The sequence below is a fragment of the Rhea americana genome, unplaced genomic scaffold (assembly GCF_003343005.1).
Source record: "Rhea americana isolate MKP2758 unplaced genomic scaffold, rheAme1 scaffold_162, whole genome shotgun sequence".
Lineage (NCBI taxonomy): Eukaryota > Metazoa > Chordata > Aves > Rheiformes > Rheidae > Rhea > Rhea americana.
Window position 1 is genome coordinate 2007447 of NW_028185728.1, and position 20586 is coordinate 2028032.

A 20586-nucleotide genomic window follows, 5' to 3' on the forward strand; every position below is an offset into this window, starting at 1 on the left:
TAATGAGTAATATGAAAAAGTAATTATAGATGTGTTTAAATGATGTTTTTGTAGCAGTTAGATATGTAGATACTGAACAGAACTTTGGCCTATGGTTGAGTATTCAAAACCACCTAGAAGATGTCACTCACGTGTTTTGAAATTGAAGTTTCCAAAGATTCTTGAGGTGTATTAACTACACCGAATGCTGGATGCTTGTTTCTCCCTACGTATCAGAGAAGAGGCATGTTATTCACAGAGTTTGCTTTCAGTTGCATCACTGGAAGGTTCCCAGCAAGGTGCTCTGAGGCATCTCAGTTAAGCACAGTTTAGCCTCTCTAAAAAACCTATTGCCCGCAAGTCACTTGCGCCAGAGAGCGTTTCTTTACAGTGGTTTAGAAACGTTGTTAYGGCAAAGTGTTTGCTCTCGGCGTTCATTACGGAATTGCTTCTCCATAGAGCTTGGMAATTTGAATTTGTCATTACTTTTCCTCTCAGTCTAAGTATTTTGTGGCAATAATTTCCTCTAGGAAAAAAAGGGAAATAGATTTCTTGTCTTAATTTTGTGTGGAGAGAAAGACAATCTTCATATATTATCCTTAAGCATCATTTAGATTCCCACATAAGGACTATTTTTGACTTACTGCTTCTCTTAGTTCATGAGACAAAGCGAGTGCCCTTCTGCAGATGTGAGTCTTTAAATTTCATTAGGAGGGACAGCTACATCTGGGTCCTTAGGTCAATGAGAACGAGGAGACAGTTTCAGCTGCAGCTTGCGGAGTTACCTCTTCCATTAGAGATGCTTATGTAGCAGCAGCAGTGGAACTGCTCRTCACACGTAAAGGCATCCCTGCCTGAATCGTTATTGCCACTAGATGAATAAGAAAAGAGTACTGGATTTTGGAAAAATGCAGAGGTACAACCTGGGCTTTCATTCTCCCACTGGCAAATACAGCTGAAATAGCAGATGTAACGTTCAGCCTAGCTGCTGTGGCTAGGAGTGTTCCTAAGCTGAAGTACGCCTTTGGCCTCATAGTCACCAAACGCGTAGCGTAGTTCAACAACAAGAAATGCTTAAGTAAAAGAAGCTTGAGTAAAGGATGAAGTTGGGGAGGAAGGAAGCTGGCTGGTACAGATTGCTCTTCATTTGCTAGGGGCAGATATGTGGGAGATATGTGCTGCCTCTGGGTCATGTGGAGACTGGCCATGTGATCAAATTAATGGCATGCAGGTGTACAATTTATTTCCAACAGTGAACCCTTATTTGTTTTTATGTTTTTTGCTGTGGTATTTCAAGGATATTTGTAGAACATGAGCTTTTATTGTGTTCTGCTTTATTCTCTGTGCTGCAGTAACAGCACAGTCTTGCAGGGGCTGTATAAAGGATGGCACAAAATTTTGCAATTCAGAAACRGTGACTTCAGTCTCAAAGGGTAGAAACTAAAATGTTGGCTATTGCAGGCAGCCTGACAGTGTCACGGAGCATTCCAGCTAGTTTAAAAAACTGTCCTCCTAGGATTAGCTGTGTAATCATCCCATTACTGATTTATGGCTGAAAGAGTCTAGCACACTATTGCTGGCTGCTAGGTATTTCCAAGGATGGTCGTATCTTAGTGTAAAGTAAAGACATGATAGCTAGGTGAATCAGATGAAGATTCAGAATCAGAAGAGCTTCCCAGCTCTTTGAGCAGTGCATGACTAATAGAGCATTTTAAAAAACAAACAAACAACAAATCCTGAAAGGCTTGAGGTTAGGAGACTGCTCAAAAAGCTGTGTTTGTTGTGAAGCTCAGTTTATTCCAACGGCTCGCTAATACRTTTGGTAAAGTTTCAGAATCAAGTCATTCACCTGTGATCTGAAAGCAAATGGCTGTCTTTTCAGCACTAAGGCCCTCCTCTTTTGAGGCTAAAACTAGAGATGGTAGTTATTTTTTTTYCTAAGAATTTTTTTAAGACTTAAAAGGGAAAAAAAGAAAAAAGCTCCCCATTCCATCTTTATGTTCTCTTTAGCTGTCACAAGATGTGTGTACTGCAGTCGTATGCAGCTCRTGACCACATTACAAAGCTGCTTTAAAATCAAGCAACTTAGCTGTTGCCTGAATATTTAATCAGCTCTTCAGCTGGGTTTTGCTGCCAGCATCAGGTCCTGTAATGTAGTCATTTGTGCTGTAGAAGTATCTATGAGCAAAAAAAAGGAGACAAACCTATTTTTCTGCCTTTGAGGCCACTTTTTTTTTTTTTTTTTTTAATACCAGCTGATCTCAAAACTAGTAGAAGCAGTAACAGTAATGCAAAGTGTCACTTGTGTGAATAAATATGTAATGATTACATTTTGGATCCAGCAGTGTTTTAGACTGAACTGCTGATAATTTCCAGCAGTTACTTTTGCAAGAGTACCTTTCTTTCTCTATCTTCAAGTTACATCCTTAGAATAAAATTGGAAAGCCAATTCATGTTTCAYAATTATTTCAATTCTATGTTATGTAGTAAGTAATTAAAACCAACAAATCTGGCATAGATAGTTGTCTGTACAAGGCAGGTTTAGCTGAGTATCTGCTAGTCCTCTTTGAGGATTGTCCTGTTTGAGACCATATTCTGTTTGTGTGTAAGCTTAAAAAGTTGCTTTTGGTGTCAGATTAGTGTTAAAATTGTTCATTTCAAATAAATAGCCAGTATTGAAATTGATAAAGGCAGTAACTGTTTATACCTGATCAGTTCATCTATCATTCTTTCCAAAAATTTTTATTTTACTGATACAGTTATACTGTAGTTAGTTTTGGAATCTTTGTCTTTTTCTGTATGCGTATGTGTGCCTACATGCTCATTGTGTGTGTGTGTGTGTGTGTGTGTGTGTGTGTGTGTGTACATATATGAATATATTTGTAAGTTGTGTTACTAGAGCAACCCCTTTCGCTTCTTTAAGTGCCCTCAAGTAAGCAGGGGGATTCCTTGTGTGAAGGGTCTGACAGATTTGGCTATGTGAAATATGTAACATTTTTAGAGAGTTCATTCATGCTATTTTGGAGCATCAGAGATCATCTCAGTTAGTGATCTGAATAAGGGAGGAAAGGTTTGGGGGAGGGGGCAGGTGGGAGATGAGACACTGGAGTTGTGAGTTCTTTCCATGAGTATAAGCAACTTGGGAAAGATATTTTGGAGTAGTGGAAATACTTGTGTACTACAGTTGGTATTATTACTGTTGAGCRTGAGGTGATAAAATTAAAGACCAATTGCATCAGTTTTAGCCAAGTGAAAAGGCTGTGCATGTCCTGGAAGAGAAAGTGGTGTTTAGACCCTAGAAGTTGGATAATGTGAGTGAATGGGTAGGTCAAGAAAGTAATCTTGGAGAAACATAATTTATTTTGGTGATCAAAAAGCATGCAAGATTCAAAGATGTACGTGCATCTAGGCCTTAACGTATCTGAATTATGTCCCTTTGATCCCTCAAAAAAATATGGAAACCATATGTACGTGGAAGCTGATGATGTTTGTATGATTGGGGTGAGGAATAATCAGCGATGTTGGGAAATGAGTGTTTTCATTTGCATTTGCACAGCTGTTTTTATAATGGTCCTATGAAATAACACACTAGGTGTCCCATATACCTCTGAAATTATAATATTGCTCTCTTATGGGGATCTCTTTTATAACTCAGATCAAACATACATTTCATTGAGTTCACAAATGACTAATGTTACCTAATTTTCTTTCCTTTGTTTCCTTCTCTGTAGCTATTACAGTTTCTGGAGTCTGAAACAACACAATTAGAAGCCTTTCTGGAGTGGAAGCAACTGGAACAAGTTTATTGGCAGTGGATGGTAATGAATTAAACTGATTTTAAAGGGTGCACCTTTCTCGAATCTAACAAATAGGTTACTACTTCCAAAGGTCGCTTCCCACAAAAATACGTGCTGTAAAACATCTCTTTAACAGGATTTTGAGAAAAAGAGAAAAAAGCCTTTGGTAAAGTAAAGTATACCTGCGYAGTTCACGTTCATCACTCTTTTTTCAGTAAGACTTACCCAGCTAAGATGAGGAGTTGCAGGGAAGAGTAGCAAAATTTCATACAGTTAACACAAATGAAAATGCCTGATCTTCGTCTCCTTAATGTTTTTTTAAACATAGCAAGTGTACATTTTGTTAAAATTAAATGGCTCTTCAGAAGCTTTATTGCAGACTCTAAGCTTTATTGCAGATTTGAGAACAACTGAATTTGCAAGCAGCAGATATTGAAAACAACTTCATTCTTCCCAGCCAAATAGTGTGTTGAAATTGCAGATTTCCCCTTCAACTATGTTGAACGATCGTAAGAAAATCAATAAACCTTCCTCTGTGCATCTTACAATTTCTCAAGTGAGTGTAAATGGTAACATCCATCTCACTTCTCTGTACAAGTTTTGCCCATTTACAGTTGCTGAAAATAATCCTTCAGAACACTGTATTAGCTGTATGAATTTAAAAAATTTTGAGCATCAGTGAGCTGACCATTAATTGCCAATATGCCTTGTTTGCCTACACTGAAAGCAAGGCAAAGAAGTGTAAAATTACCTCACCTGTCTTGAAGAATACTTCCAATCCACAGACCTGCATATCACCATTAGTGGTCTTTTTTTTTTTTTTTTTTTTTTTTTTTTTTTTTTTTTTTTTTTTTTATCTACTGTCTTAAGGTTCTTTACAAAGTATAAACACTGGAATGGTGTGAACTGGCTCCAAAGTCATACAGGCAAAATGTAACTGCAAATGCAATGGCTTTTTAGTGTACCCGCCAAAACCTTAGCCCCTGACATGTTGCACAGTGTGGGGAGTATTGTGGGTGTTCAAGTGTGTCCTAGAGTTAAGTCCCAAATAAACATCTGCAAAAAAAMCTGACCAGCACATTAAATCAGAGCTGCGTACAGTGGTGTTTTTGTAGAGCAGGCTGTACGGTGATTTTGCCATTTTCATTTTGCTGGTGATAGTTGTGTTCTTGCACGCTGTAGAGTGTATGGGAATGAGATGTGCTTTGAGGATTCAGTAGCTTTGTCTTTCCATTTAACCCACATTTTGCATCGGTGATCTGATGAATGGGATGGTTCTTGCATGGTTATTCCCACTTCTTCTGTATGGCTGTGGGGAGTGTTAGTAACATATTCCTGATACAGCTTCCTTACTCTAGTTCTTAAATGTTTTAATCTTGATGGAAGTTTAGTATCTACTGTGCAGCCCTCCTCCTTGTTTGCTGAGTATGTCTTATTCTGGATGCATTGCTCCTTCTTGTTACGCTTATCCTAACTTTTGTCTTGTCTGAGTTCCTTAATTATCAGACATGTTGCTCTGACAGAACTCTGATATACYTGGCCCCATTATGATGTGCTCTTTTCTCTAAATCAATTTTTATCACTTAATCTAATACCAGTTTTCTGACTTTCCTGACGCGGCCATTTGCTCACCTTTTGGCTCAGATGCTGTCTGCCTTTCTGTTGTGACAGAGTTGGTGGTSCTTGATGTGGAATTACGCTGCCAGMCAGTAGCAGCCAGAAGATCACACAGGCCATGGTCTGAGTTAATGCCTTCATTCCATCAATACTTTCCCAGTCCTTGCTTCAGATGGTTTCTTTTGCCCTATTCTGCCGAAGAATTGCATCTTCTGATAGTACTGCAGGRGCAGGGGGAGAGAACAAATTCTTGTTTGCCAGGAAGAAGAATGAAGTGATTCTTCAGCAAATCTGCAGAGTCAGCGTGGATAGAGAACTGCCTTCTTCAGTACTATAAAATATAATTTTAGACATGAAAGAGTCTAATGTACATGAACATGTCCTAATGCAACAGCTACCTGATGTTATTAATAGAGGAAAACTTTGTCACTCATAAATAGGGATAMTAACTTGATCTACTTCATATGATTTTAAGAACTGAAAGCAGCAGTTGTGTATGCTGTTCTGGGCAAAGGGCTTATCAGTCTGCCTGCAGGTGTTCATGCCTGCTTGTCCAGAATGGTAGAATATTGTCCTCACATATGTTGGCAATAGCTCCTGAACTCATTTAATGCAGAATGATTAGGGTTTGCTGAAACACTTTAAAAGTAAGTGCTCTCCTTGCCCTGGTTTGTTTTGACTGAGCCATACTGAGCACTTAGCTGAGCACTGGAGACTGGGAACCTGGGTAACAAACCCCAGCTCAGCTGTGGTCAGAACAAGATGTGTGACAGCAACTGCAATGGGATTCTTGGGACCAGTGAATCATGAGGCACTGTGCTCACAGTGATGAGCACGAGGTTTGTAAGAAAAGCAGTGTCCGGGGGTTAAGTTTAAAGAATCACAGAATGAGGAGCTAGACAAATTAATGAAGGTGAAACAAAAGGGAAAATTAATGCATTTGACAAGCTTGGCATGTCTTAAATTAGGAACAGTAAAGGTTCACTAGATTCRCTTTCACAAATATAAGTGGGAAAAATTCTGGGAAGGAAGCAGATTTAATGATAAGTGAAAGAGATTACTTAATCAGAGTTTTAAAATTGCTTTGCTGCAAAGTTGCTTTCTAAAGCATTATCCTTCCTAGGAAAGAATAGGAGGAACACTTGAGTGTGAGCAATTGTTCCTGCAAGAGCGATTCAACAAAGTATTTGTTGAACTATTACCTAAAGTTGGGTTGAATAAAGTATTGACTTAGAGTTCTGCTATAAATATTTAAATGCAAGAGGCTCAGGTTGAAGGGATGATAGGTGTATTATCACATTTCCTCCAGAGAGTTTTGTCATGTATCCTCCTAAAAAAGCAGTCTGAGTCTTGCTACTTTCTGATTTTTGAGTTTTTGAACTGTGTCTTTTAATAAGAGTATGTGCTATTTGGAATGATATTTCTGAGTCCTTCCCCCCCGCCCCCCTCGAATAATCTTTTCAGTGGCCATCAGTTTACAAGCTCACTTGCAGTTACTTTTGGAAAAGCGTTCCCTTTTCCTCTGCCCCTCCCAAGAATTAYCTGTGCCTTTACAAACTCTAGGGAAACCTAATGTCTGGCTCAGGTGCTGATGAACGTTGGTATTTATAGCATATTAAAAGTATTATTAAATCTTAAGAATCGGAAGGACTTTCCCACAACTACTAGTGCATCCTTCAGTGTTTGCAAATGGAAGATGTAAAAGACTTGATGCAAGACTGGGCTCCTCAATCTTGCTAGGGATCCATCAGCTAAAGATCTGAAATCAGTAAGTCTTTCAGACTTCTCTTTGCCTGATTCAGCAGTTGAGCTTGCACATGCCTGTAGGAAGAYAGCTTTTTAGTGAGGTCTGCATCTTTGCATGCTCAGTTCATTTTCTTTTTCCAAGTGCAGCAAGCTGTCAAGAGCATTTTCTTCCGTACCTTCCTACTTCTAGGTTGTCAGATGATTTTAATGTTATTATTTTTAAAAGCAACTTTTTTGTATTTTATAAAGCAGACATTACTGCTAAGTATAGATACTAGCTAGTGTTCTAAAATTTGCTAATCTAAAGTTTTCCTTAGCAAATTTAAAGTCTGATATTGTTTATTTTCAGTTATGTTATCAAAACATATTGAATACATTTTTAAGTACCAGAAAAGAAAAATCTTAATCAATTTTCCGAAATGTAAGAGTTTTAGCTTCAAATGAAGAGCAGGTAGAGAACTTCATAAATTCTGAGATAAACTTGAAAAAGGARGACTGAATTTTACTTTGTGGCCTTAAATATACTTACTGCTACAAATAAGACTGCTACATTCAGCTTGCTGTATCTTATATCAGAAGAAGTATGAGGTTACRTAGTCCATTGGTCTTGAAAGCACAGCCTCCTCCTCACTTCCTCATCGTAGGAAGTGGGCCAATTTGCTTTGAAGTTTAATGTACTGTAGTCAACCTCAGGAGAGCATAAATAATTTCAGCAACTGGGARTTCATGATCACTCCCCATTAATAGGATTTTGTGAAAGCTTTGGTTATGTTTTAGTCCRCTTTCTTTTTGTGAAAATGGTGAGGAAAAGACCGCTACTAATGCGTGTGGCAGTGTGTGCCTGTGCCTTATGCTTATCCTGCCCCTGTGTCGGGGTACAGAGATCTGTTCCCTGTTGTYGTCCCCGACCTCCTTTCATCCTGCTTTTCCTCGTTTTTCTGTATTTCCTTTCTCCATGTTCTTCACTGTTCARCCGACCCTTTTCTTCTGCACAGTCACATATGCTCCACTAGGTGCAGAGCAGCAAACTGAAAAAGGAGGATGAAACGRACTCCATGAAATCAGCAAGGGACTTCATTACCAGCCCTGTGCTTCTGTAGGAGGCATTCAAGTGCTTCTTTCAGTGGCAGGCTGTGGCACAAGTCCCTGGCTTTAAAGGGCAAGTGTATTGGCTCTTAAATGTAACATTTAAAGGAAGACAAACCAGTTGCCATAGGCCAGAGTTTGACATAACTGCAGCAACTGGAGTGAGTGCGGTAATTCTAATAGATTAATATTACTTTTAAGATTCTCTCACTTCATGAATTAAAAAAAAGAAAAAGCTCTGTATAATTTTGATTGCTTTCCAAGAACTAAGAAACTTTCTTAATTATGTAATGAAAGTATATTGCACTTTGGTTTATTCTCTTCTCCTTGTCTCCAGACCCAGCCATGGCTTTTTTGGCCNTTTTTTTTTTTTTTTTTTTTTTTTTTTTTTTTTTTTTAAATCCCTTTTGTACTGCCCTCCTGTCCTTTGCACCTAGACAGGACGTACGTGGGAGTGAGTCTCTTTTAATCGCCTCCAGGCGCTATTATGGAAGTAATAATACAGTCCATTAAATTGTGTGTGTCCAGAGCATGTCTGCATCACCACAAACCATTCCTGTGGTCAACACTAAACTGCTTGTCACAGCAGTGATTTGTGACAGCTTGCAATGCTGACGCTGTCTGAGAAAGGAGGTTTTATAGGATGTTTTTTGCTGTTCAGTTACCTTAAAAAGTTTTTCCTCATAATGATCCGTAAAACCTCTTGCTGTAATGTGAGTCAATTTTTAACCTACCTGCAGAGAAAAGAGAGAGAGGGAGAGAAGTTGATTCCCATCCTCTTTTAAAGCAACTTTTTATCTAAATGAGGGCTGTTAGCATGTCACTGCTTCCCCAGTCCTTGTTTTCAGACTGAACAAAAGTGGTCCTTCCCTACCTCGTATAGGTAGGTCATCCTTCAAACTTCTGATGCTTGTTGCTGCTCCCATATGGGCTCTTCTGTCTGGTTTGTCTTGTGTTTAACTTCAGGTGCCTCACCTGTACTCCAGTGTCACAGTCAGCTCTCTTCTGTTGCACAGAGACTTGAGCTTATACTTCCTAAAATGATACTTGAGGGTTTTTTTAACAGCATCACATTGGGGACTTCTGTGTGGTTTTCTGACATCCCTTCCAGCAGTGCTGCTGTTGAGCCACTAATTACATGTTTGATTTTTCTTCACCCATGTGTAGACTGTTGCATAATTCTGCAGAATTTCTTCTTACTATTTTCAGATCATTTCTCCAATTTATAAAGATAATTTTGAATTCTAGCCATGTTCTTAGAAGAGATTACCACCTTCCTTATTTGATATCTTCTGCAAACTTTCTTATAAAAATGAAAATAAATATTTAATACTATGTGAGTGAGGAGGCCTGGGTGCTTTAGTTATGCTATCCTGGCTTGAAAACAGTGTGTTTCTTCATACTGTGAGCACCACAGTGCATAGGTACATGTATTTCAAGGAATGAGGACTCTGAACCTAATTGTTCTTTTTTTTTTGGGGGGGGGGGAGTGGAGGGTGGGGCAGTGTTTCAGTTAACTGTTGTTATCTCGGAAAACGGCTGCAGAACTAGTTACAGAGCCATTTGTGTGATTCAGGTTCAAACAGAGCTGACAGAGCTACTGCACAGCAGTACTGGGACTCTTCAGGAGTTGCTCATTTTGTAGAGTTTTACATGGACACAAGTCGCCCTGTGGGTGTTATAACTTACTTTGTCCACATAGCAGATGGGGTTCTCCTGAACAGTGTGAGTACATATCTCTGTGCTGGTCATCACTTTGTCTCAAAAAGTCATAAAAGCACATCGAACTGCAGAGAGTGAGTAGAAGCAGCGTATCTAGAGCCTCTGCAGATGATCTCTGTCTCATGAGTGTCACTCATACTTTAGTAAAAACAGTGGAGAGTAGCGCACAGTATGCAGTACTTCCTAGAGTAAGGTAGATTAGCAACATATGTTGTTATTAACTTAAAAATACATTGGAATTAACTGAAGAGATTATTTGCTAAAATAATTTCAAAACTGTATCCTGAAATGGCAACAGTGCATTTATAACTATAAATTACTGGGAGGATAAGGGGGCAAAAGGGGAAATCCATTTTTGCTTGTGCTAAAAACTTTTACTAGTAACTTTTACTATTTTTCCCTTAGGAAACTGTATTAGATAATATGACTGAAGAGGGAAGTATGTGCAAGCCCCAGGATGCTCATACAATGAAAAGCACACTACCAGAGGTGGACTCCTGCTGCCACTGGGCTGACAGTCTTACGGGGAAAATTGACAGATTATCCAGAGATCTAATGACTGTCCATTACCAACTGCAGGAGCTTGTAGCTCATCGTAAGTCTGCGTGGTATGAGAAGGTAAGGTTTTAGGTGGCTTTCTTGATCCCAAGAGCCTTTTCAGCTCCTGTATTTCTCAGTTCTGTTGCTATAGTCCATCCTAGGGCAGCCTCACTATTGCTGCTCTGTAGCAACCTTGCTGCAGTTTTGATGTCTGTCTACAATTACTTGTCTCTTTATGCCCAGAGCATGCCAGGTGCTCTTTCAAGCACAAAGTAGGCATCTGTCCCACAGAAACATCGTTCTGAAACACAGTAAGTGTTCCTGCTTTTGTAAGAAAAGAAGGCATCAAAGGATAGGGGTTGCAGCAAAGAGAAAGAGGAAATCATGGCAGCCCTTGGAAGGGACAGAGGCATCAGGTTGGAGGTATCAGTAATATTTATAGTGAGAAAAGATGAGTATTTGCAGGGAAAGGAGGAAGAGAGAGGCCAGAGCTTTGTCACCTTTCACTGAGGGAGTAGTCTTTGAAATAACTGAGGGAGCTGAAACCTGCAAAGCGAGAGAAAAAACTGAGTGCAAGATATGCAAAATGGAGGCTGGCTGAGGAGAAGCAGGTACTGTGAAAGAAGTGTAAATGGCAATCACTGATGATGGGGACATACAAGGAAAGAGCAGGAGAAGGCAGCGGGGGATAACAGAGCTGTTGATGTAGATCGTACAAGGTGAATCTTGTGTGAGGAGGAGATCTGATGAAGATGGAGGCATAAAACTAGTAGTTTTTTTTTATGTCTCTATGGGGAAAGAAGAGTACCAGAGACTCTGGAAGCAGTGGATGATTGAGAGGTGAAAGGAGCGGTTGGGGCAGACAGAGCAGTAACAAAAAGATTTCTGCATCAATATTTTGTATCTATGTTATTTTGTGAGAGAGAATTTTTCTTTGGGTGTCTCTTGGATTAGTGTTGATGGATAGGATTATAATTTAGTTGAACAAACAATAACAGATTGTCAGATCAGGAAGCACTTGCCCAGGAATTCCAAATGGTCTGGATAGAAGAAGTATGTAGACAACTGCTGATTATTCTCTGTTCTTGTAAGAACAAGGAACGAGCTGGAATAGGTTTCAGACAGGCAAAAGGAGCTGCTGCTTCACAAACTATGCAGAACTTATTCCCAGAGGACACTGTGGGTATAAGCAGTTTACATGGATTCAAAATCTGTTGGGCAAATTCTTAGAAGAAGAAATCCATAAAGAACTATTAAGTATACAGATATGAATTATAAGCTTAGGAAGTTGTAGAGCTACAAATCATCGCAGACTGGGACACTACTCTGAGGAAGCATCTCGGTATATTTGCCTTGGTCTTTACTCTTCTCTAGGTGCTTGCTGTTGGTCTCTGTCAGCAATGTGATACTGGCCTAGACAGATCTCTAGTATGATCTGATTTGGCTGCTCTTGTGTGAAGACTGGCTTGAACATAGCAGAACAAACAATATTTTGAACTGTAAAAATAAAATTTCCAAAGCATGATTTCTAAAGCAAGATATGCTCTGACTCCTTTTATACATAGCAGTATAAGTACTGTTAAATATTATGCCTGATATTTAATAATAATAACACTGTAACTTATTATGTATAAATCAGGGAATGAAATCCAAAAAGAATAACCAAGGAAATCTTAATTGTGTATTGAAATAGATGCATTGTTTAGATTTGAATGATGGCTAGTCAGGTTCCAATGTTTCTGAAATTCAGTGAATGTCATAGTGTGTGTAACTGTGGAAAACAAATGGAGTGTATCTTAGTGTGTTGTTAAAAGGGTGGTTTATCACAAGTGCCTTTCCTTCTGCATCCCACAGAACAGAATCGTTTTGTAGTGCTACATGACAGCATTTTTGGAATGCTGGAGGTCAGATGACTCTCCATCAATCCTTTTTATATCAACCCTTACTTCTATCAGTGGTGCTGCTTATGTGATGCTTTCTGCCTGTTGTCGGTCTTTTTYCCCCACCATCAGGATGCTTTCTGAATGCAGACTTGTCTCTCAATTATGTTAGCAGTAGGTGGTGGTCGCCAGTGGAGCCTCACATGCCTGTGCTCAGCATCTGTATAGCTAGTCTGGAGAAGGGTAGTTGGATACCCAAGTTAACAGATGAGGCTACATAACTGATGATAAAGGTACAGCACAACAGCAAAGGATTATTGAGGGCCTTCATAGTGCTGAGTAGCTAAGTAGTGAAAGAGCAGGTAAAATTGCATGGAGATAGATCTAACAAGATGCAAGTGAAGGGGGAATCCTAATTTTGCACACATGTTTTTCATGAACTAATTTTCATGGCATGAGATGAACTCCTGGGTTTTGATAGCATTTCTATGGAAGTGTCAGTGGTCAAAAATAGCAAATTGAATCCTACGAGCTGTTAGGAAAGCAGAAGAAAACAAAGCTGAAAATACCTTTTTCTGAACCTGGAATGTTATATGCAGTTCTGGAAAAGGGACTGGGAGGTGAAATGATGGTGACTGAAGTTGTGAAAGGATTTCTAAACAGGGAACATTTAACTGTATTAGGGCTTCTTGCACTAGAGTAGAGGGTTATCACACTGGAGCTCACTCTTTGGTTGTGTGCTAGAATGACACTGAAATCGTTTCCCTTTTTGGGAACACCCGAGTAGAAGACAACTGAATGTTGCTGTGGGAGTTGGCAACCCTGGTTAGCATGACATTTTTATTGATATCCATTTATAGGCAGTAATATGTTTCATATCTTGGAGGAGAAGAGGCATATGACATACCTGTATTGGCAGAGGTGTGGTCTGAATACTGGCCTCTTTTTTTTTGTTGTTCTTTTTTTTTTTTTTTTTTTCCTTCTTTTCCATTCAGCTTTAGGGAGCAAATACATAAAATACTTATTTTTCTTTGACATTTTGGGGATTTGTAAATGATCAAAAAGGTGAATGAAATGGTTAAGCTTTAAAAATGTTTTCTTGCTTGGTAACATTCTTAAATGTAAAAGAAGGTGCATAGTTCCAAGAGAATTTTGTTTGTTTTTTTTTTTTGTTTTTTTCCAGAGTATTTCATTTATTATTTACTCTATTTGAGAGAGTTTTTGATTTCAGACAGTGTTAAACATTCAGCAGCCACAGCCTGGAATGCAGAGAGTGTTTGACTCCAAGTGGTGATTACTTTTAGTCACATAAATGCTCATGCCCTACTGAGCTCTCGTCAAAGCATAGGATGTTGTAACTCGGGATTCTCTGACTTCACCACCATTTAAAAACAAATGGTGATATGCTGGGTGGGCTCATATGTCAGTCTCTGAAGCATGGCCCGGAAAGAGCAGATCCATTAATCTGAGCTTGAACATGCTCCCTTCACATTAAGCTGGAGTCCTCTCCAGCAGTATTGACAGCTGCGGTTGCATGCTTGGTTTGTGCTGTGTTCGAGCATTGAGACTTGTGAGATGAGATTTAAGAGGTTACAATCCTGCTCCATGTCAGAACTACTTAATGAGAAGAATAGTGCGTTGAAGCCTGCGTATTTTTTGTTGTTTTTGCCTTTGTTTCTGTGTTTTCTGATCAGGCAATGTTTGATGTAAAGAGCCATGGTTGTTGACAGCTGTCTGGTTTTGGTAGCTCGTGAACAACTTCCTGTATCTCTTCCGACATTCTTGTTTTTTTTCAAAATACTTTTTTTCGTCCTTATATTATTTTTAAAGTATGTAAAGAATGCTTTAGTAAGGGATGTGCATTGAAGGTGGAGGTACCAGCCAAAAGTCTCTTATTTCCCTATAGCTCTTCAGATTTGAGAACCTTCTCAAGCTATGAAAGAGATTTTGTGATCTCTTGTGCTCTTTTCAGGGGAATGTCTTGACAGTAAAGGCAGCAGGAGAGAAAGTGCAGAGAGCTCAGCCATCTGCCTTGAACGAGTATCACTGGTACTATTGGTCTTCTGAAGGGGAAAATTATGTATTGAGTTCCTGCTCACTGGGGACATTCTGGTACTTAGAGCTGTAGCCGAATTCAGTGTCTCCGCTTCTGGATTCATGAGGAGGATGCAGCTCCCAGCCTCCTCAAACTATTGCATGTGCAGCCTTGATAGAGATGGGGGTTTCAGAAGAGAAGCAGAAAAGATGTCATTGGGATTCTTAGTGTGTTGGGGGGAGGCTGAATCTATATTGGACCAGGATGTCTTGTTCTTCATGCAGGTGTGAGAGAGGGGAGTTACAAGAGAGGCACTGAATATGGTCAGTGGTGGCAGTAGAAGTCACCTGGGATACCTGATCAAGTGGGGATGGAAGGGATTAAAAAAGCAAGCAGGATTTCACTCTATCTGATGTAGTCCTCTGGTTCACTCGGAACTTTATGCCACTGCCACCTTATCACAGCACGCTGCTCAAGATGTTGTGAAGCCTTTTTTTTTTTTTTAAAAAAAAAGGAGCTTTTTTTCTAAATGATCTGAGGTTTATAAAAGATTGTGTTTTTGGTGCACTTTGATTTAACACTTCGTTATTTGAAGTAGGGAAGCTGTTCCAGAGGCTAATGCTGAAACAGTCCTCCATCTTTCTAGTGTTTTTTTTCCCCTTTTCTTTTCTTTTTTTCTTTAACTGAGGTGGTGTTGGATTTTAGCTATTCAGATAGTTGCATTTCCAGTGTTTTTCTGTAACAGATTGGAAGAGGGCAGATGAGCTGTGAGGGACAGAAGACCAGGTAGCATGCTTAGTGACTGTGCTGTGTTGTGAGGACATTGTTGTTTTAGGATCAGATCTAACTTGCATGAAAATAAAGGCATGTCTGGTGTGTGTGTGTGTGAATGAAATATTTTAAAGGCTCCTTTTTTTTTTTTCCCCTCCCTTGTGAGAGGGGAGTTCCTTGGGTAGTGCTGAAGGACCTTAGACTGAATGCCTGGTGCGCAGTGTTCCCTTTATCACCAGGGTTGCTGGACTTGGTTGTGTTTCTGCTGCCTCAAACACAGAGCTTGGGGCAAAGCTGCAGCTGAGCTCTTGCTAGAGAACTCTCTCAAGGTTTGTCAAGAGCTATTTTTTTTTTCAAACTGTTCCCATTTCATCTTTGCTAGTTCTGTTGTTTGTTCTAGTTCACAGGGCTTTTTGCTGATATTCTGAAGATATTAGTATAGTGAGTGGTTAATTATCCAAGCTATCTGGGGTGCAGGAAGTGGTGGAGCAATGGGGAATAGTCTGGTGATGCATTTCATTGGGCAGGAGGAAGAAGCTAGTTTGAATTTCAAAGCGTATTAGCATATTTCCTTATATAACCTCATTCTCCCTTCTCTTTCCCCTTCCCCTTTCCCTTCCCCCTGCGTCTCTGTGTTCCACTTTGTGTCTGAAACCCTCCATCTGGAGCACTGAGCAGCTGTCAGAGGAGCTTTTCATGCAAAAAGAAATTGAAGAACTAGCAAGGCCACAAGAGCAGCTTTTGGAAATGCATGGTTGGCTGGGTCCAGATGTCTGGGTGTGGGGGTGGAAACCCAGCAAGATGAACAGAAACATCCATCAAAGGGAGTGATGGAGACCATGGACAGGGGGATGGCAAAGAGGGATAGAGCTAATGGATTTTATGTGTAGTTCTTATTTAGTTAAATGCTGAATTAAATTTGCTGTTGGTGAAACTGCAGATTTAGGTTATTCAAAAGCATGGTTCTGTATTAAGCAGTTGAAAGTAAGATCCTACAGTTTGCATTCACTTTCTGCTTATGTATTTTGTTATATTGGTTTACGTATCACTTGCTTATCAATATTTCCAGCAGGAGATCCGAGGTTGCTTACATTTGGGAAGTGCCTGTAGAGAACACAGTGGAGATCCAGGCAATTGTTCCTGGAAGGCAGGTGCTCTCCTGCCTTGGTCAGAGGATAAGATGTCCTCTCCATGCATCGTTTCCCTTAACAGCAGAGCCTGACGTTTGTCCTGGGTCAAGCAGAGATGTCTTTTTCATTAGACCTCAAGCCTGTAGTTAGACTGGTTTAAGTGTGGCTTATAAAAGCACATGGAAAGTTACTGTAGACAATCAGAGCTGGGAGGCTTTTTGAAATAATTTTGCTCGCTTCTGACAAATTGGTCAAGCTTGAATAGTTAGTGTTAAGTTTGCAGCATACCAGGGAATGAAAAAGTTAAGTGTTTATTCTTTGTTTGCAGGTGCAACTTGCTGTGCAGATTACTGAAAGAGTGCTGAAATGTGTGAGAGAGGGATTCTATGTACCAGTTGCTAAATCAGCAAACCCATTTCAAAAAGGCACAAAAACTAACCAAAAATAAATTATCCAGCCTGACATTTTTCATGGGGCTCATCTTCTGAAAAGCTTCAGCTCCTCAGGGAAAAGAGAAACGTTAAAAACTAGAGTGCTGTCTTCTGTGTTGTGCACAGAACTCTGTATTTTGAAGTAAGCGTGGGTGAAAGTTTTTCTTGCTTCCCAAAAGATGTGGTTTTCCTCTCCTTTGCAGAAATGCAGCATGTTTGCTCGGGTGACAGGATCTGTTAAGATGTAATCAATAACCACTGTTAATATTTTACTCATATTATTTGCCAAGATGTTGGATACTAACCAAGTCAATGAAAACAGGCAGTAAATGCAGCTGAAAAATTATACTCCAATAAATTTTAGATGAGCTTTATTTAACAATCAACTGTAAAAAAGCCCATTCCTATGAGAGAACATGTTTTGTAGCCACTGTAAATGTTTTAGTGCATTTTTAAGAAATAAGTGTAGTACTTAGTTTTCACGGGTAAAACACATAAAACATGGGCAAAGATTAGGAATGCCTACAGGCATTCCTAATGGGCAGATATGCAAGCTCTGTAAGATCACAGTTCCCAGCATTGCCTTTATCCTTTGAACACGAAAAGGTTGGAGGCTGATGAGTAGGGATTTGATGGTACCTGGGATCACAAAGTTGTTTGTGAGATTTCTGAAGTCAAGACTCTCCAGCTGGTGGTGAGCCACAATAACAAATGTCATCCTCCACGTGGGCAGTATCCTGGGGACATACTGAGTTCCTGGCTGACAGAGAACCTATTAAACGCCATGGCCAGGGGCAGTATTTTAGAACAGCTCTACCTGAAACACTATTAAGAGTGTTTTACTGAGCCTTTCAGAGCGGGCTTTTAGGACATTAACTTCCAGACAACCATCTGGCTTGCTTTACAGCGCCAGGCAGATCCTTGGATGGGTTTCTCCTCCAAGAGCAGGAGTTACACGTGTTGCGTACTTTGCATTATTCCTTGGGCTTTGTGTGAGTTAATAGATGCCTGGTGCTTTTGGAAAAAAAGGCTGTTTGCATTCCTACATTCAAAGATTAACTTTTAGCTGCCTTCTAGTTGTATGGCCTTGTCCTCCCAGCCATCTGCCCTGAAACTAAGGGTACTTGATCATAAGAGAAAAAAGCAACCAACTCATTTCTGCATCTTTGTTCCTTACACTTGTAGAAGAATTGATGTAAATCTATAATTTAATATTGTCAATTTTTTTCTTCTCAGCCAGAAATACACCCAAATAAAGGTTTAATATACCTCTGAGCTCAGAATTCACTACTTCTAACACTTCATCCTACTAGCATTCTCAAAATTGTAAGGAAACTATTAGATTTTTTTTTTCCCTTGACAGGCCAGCTGTAGGGCTTAGCCTTTGACTGCTACAAGAAGTCATTGCTACTCATTCGAGCAGCTTCACATTTAACTACAGCTGACATTCACTATCAAAACTGTTAGTTAATATGAGAAACTATTTTGATTAAATGTGCGGGGTTTTTTTTTTTTGTTTTTTGTTCTTTACAATTGTGTCTTTAGAAAATGTCTACTCTGAAACTCTGAAAACTTTTTGTGTAGACAAATCACTGCCTGGGAGCTGATGTTCATTTGCCTCACGCCATCATTATGTTTAGGCCAGATTGCCAAAGCGCCCTTTATCTCCCCTGATGCACTACTGCTCCCCCAAAAACAGAGATGAGGATGCACAGAGCTGGGTGCAGGTGCCAAGGTGGTTGTTCTGCAGTGGTGATGCAAAGTCCGAGGCCCCTGGAGATGATCAGGGAGATTTTTCAATGGAAATATTTCTGGATTGGGGGTGAAGTAACCCTTAAAAAGTCACTTTTTAATTTTCTTTGCAATTTTTGTGCAAGGAAGACCATTTTCTGCAAATCTGAACTGCTAGGTGATAATACCTTCCTCTTGTTTGTCTATTTGAGGATTTGTTTATATAGACATTCTTCTTTTAGCCCCATGTACACAGACATTGCTTGAATTTGTTATTTCACATTCTGCTCTCTCAAAGTAGGCAAATATAGAGAAATGCACATCATAAATAATACTTTGTTTCTCAAGTGACTAGGCCTGTATTTCACAGAATGGTAAAGTTCTCTTTAAAACTAAGCAGTGCCCTCTAGACCTCTGGAAGTCGCTTAGATCTGAGAGGGTATCTCATATCATCAGTGTGCATCTCTGCTGCTCAAGATAAAAATTTGGAAGAACAAACTGAAAAATAAGTAAGCAATTTATTATGTGAAGCAGTACTTGTCTGTCGTTGTCTTTTGTAATTCATAGTTGTCAGGATCTTTTTCTGAGTAGCAGCACAGCCTTTTTGCAAGTATCTAAATTACTTTCACTGAGATACCGTGGTTTTCCTATAATGAATTTTCAGTGTGACTATTACTGTGTTAAGATTTGTGATCTTTTAATTGAATTGCAAAATCTAAAAAAAAGTCTAAAGATAACTCGAAACTATAGTTAAAAATAAATGCAYAATGAAAGGCTGGGCTGTTAGACTGGAGTTTTTTTGGTTATTGTAAAATTTGGAAAAGGGAGTGAGATGTTTATCTGTTATTCTACATGCTGTGCATTCAGAATTGTGTAGCATATGAAATTTTCACAAGTGTAAACTGTGTCTCCCTGTGGCTGGTGATAAGGTTATCTGCAAGTTTGCTTCTGTCTCCTGGCTAGTGGTGTCGTTACCTGGTGGTGGGCTTACCTGCCTTCTTGGGAAGTAGCTGAAGAGGTTTAGATGAGGTGCTGGCTCCAGAGTGCCTCAGTGAATCTGGCCATCTTGTTGACTGCTTGTGTTGATGCTTTGTGTCTGCTCTTGTGCTTGGATCTCTGGAGTCCTCTTTAGATGAACAGAGGTGATGCAGAAACTAGTGATTCTTTGAAGACCATTCAGTGTTTTGTGATTTGTCCCTGACTGTTTCTATCCACACAGAGTTGCTCTAATATAATAATCACATTACATTTTTGACTCCCATCTGGATTATTTTTTTTGATTTTTTTTTAGACTCAGTTGTTCTCCTCTGAAGTTAAACACCGATTAAGCAAATTACTCCCACCAAAAACTCAGGAACAAGTAGTTCAGAAAATATCTATAAGACATGAAATTATTTTCTTAGCTTTGTGGTGAGAGACATGTATCACATGAGGTTTTCAGCAGAGCTGCCTTCATACTGAAGTGGTTGCCTCAGATAAATTCTTCACCAATCCAGCCCAAAGACCATCCCTGAAGCACCAGGTGCTTCGTACCTCTCTTCAAGCACAGAGACATGTACCATGGTACATCCTATGCAGCTCCGTCCTGGGAGCAGAGCTGGGCAATGCCATTACTGTCAGCAGTTCTGTCCACACAGTCAMAATTTCTTTGGGCTCTAGGGGAATTAATTCCCCCTTTAATGGACATTTGTATGCTCAGCAGTCAGTGGTGATGTGCTCTGTCAAATGTTTTGTGTTTGGAGTTGGTGTTTGTAGGTTTCGTTTGCAGACCCTGAAAAATCTTCATGTCATTCTTTTCCTGTTTGCTTAATGCTGTATATTTTTGTTTTGTTTTGTTTTCTTTTAAGGTTAACTGCTTTTCTTGACTCCAGTCTATCAATGTGGTATTTAGATAAATGATTCTAAATAGAAMTTGATTTGTTTGTCTAAAAAAAAAGTCAACAAAATAGGATCACCATTCATGCAAGATCAAGTTATTCCATCATTGTACTCAAATGTTTAGTGAAATTTTAAATTTCCTTTACCTTGCTTCCTTACCATCTTAAAGCTCTCCATTGGAGAACAGCTTGGATGCCATTCTGAAGGCTTAGCAAGTCCTTCCCAGTGTATAATTCAGTGTAT

The 20586-nt window shown here is 39.5% G+C and overlaps 1 protein-coding gene across 1 annotated transcript in view; it reads left to right on the forward strand.

Moving 5' to 3' along the window:
* TEDC1 (tubulin epsilon and delta complex 1) overlaps positions 1–20586 on the forward strand; it is a 77081-nt gene that overhangs the window by 45960 nt on the left and 10535 nt on the right. Inside the window, exons 7-8 of the mRNA XM_085300299.1 lie at positions 3711–3797; positions 10353–10565. Coding sequence (XP_085156425.1) covers positions 3711–3797; positions 10353–10565 — 300 coding nt within the window. The remainder of the gene's footprint in view (positions 1–3710; positions 3798–10352; positions 10566–20586) is intronic.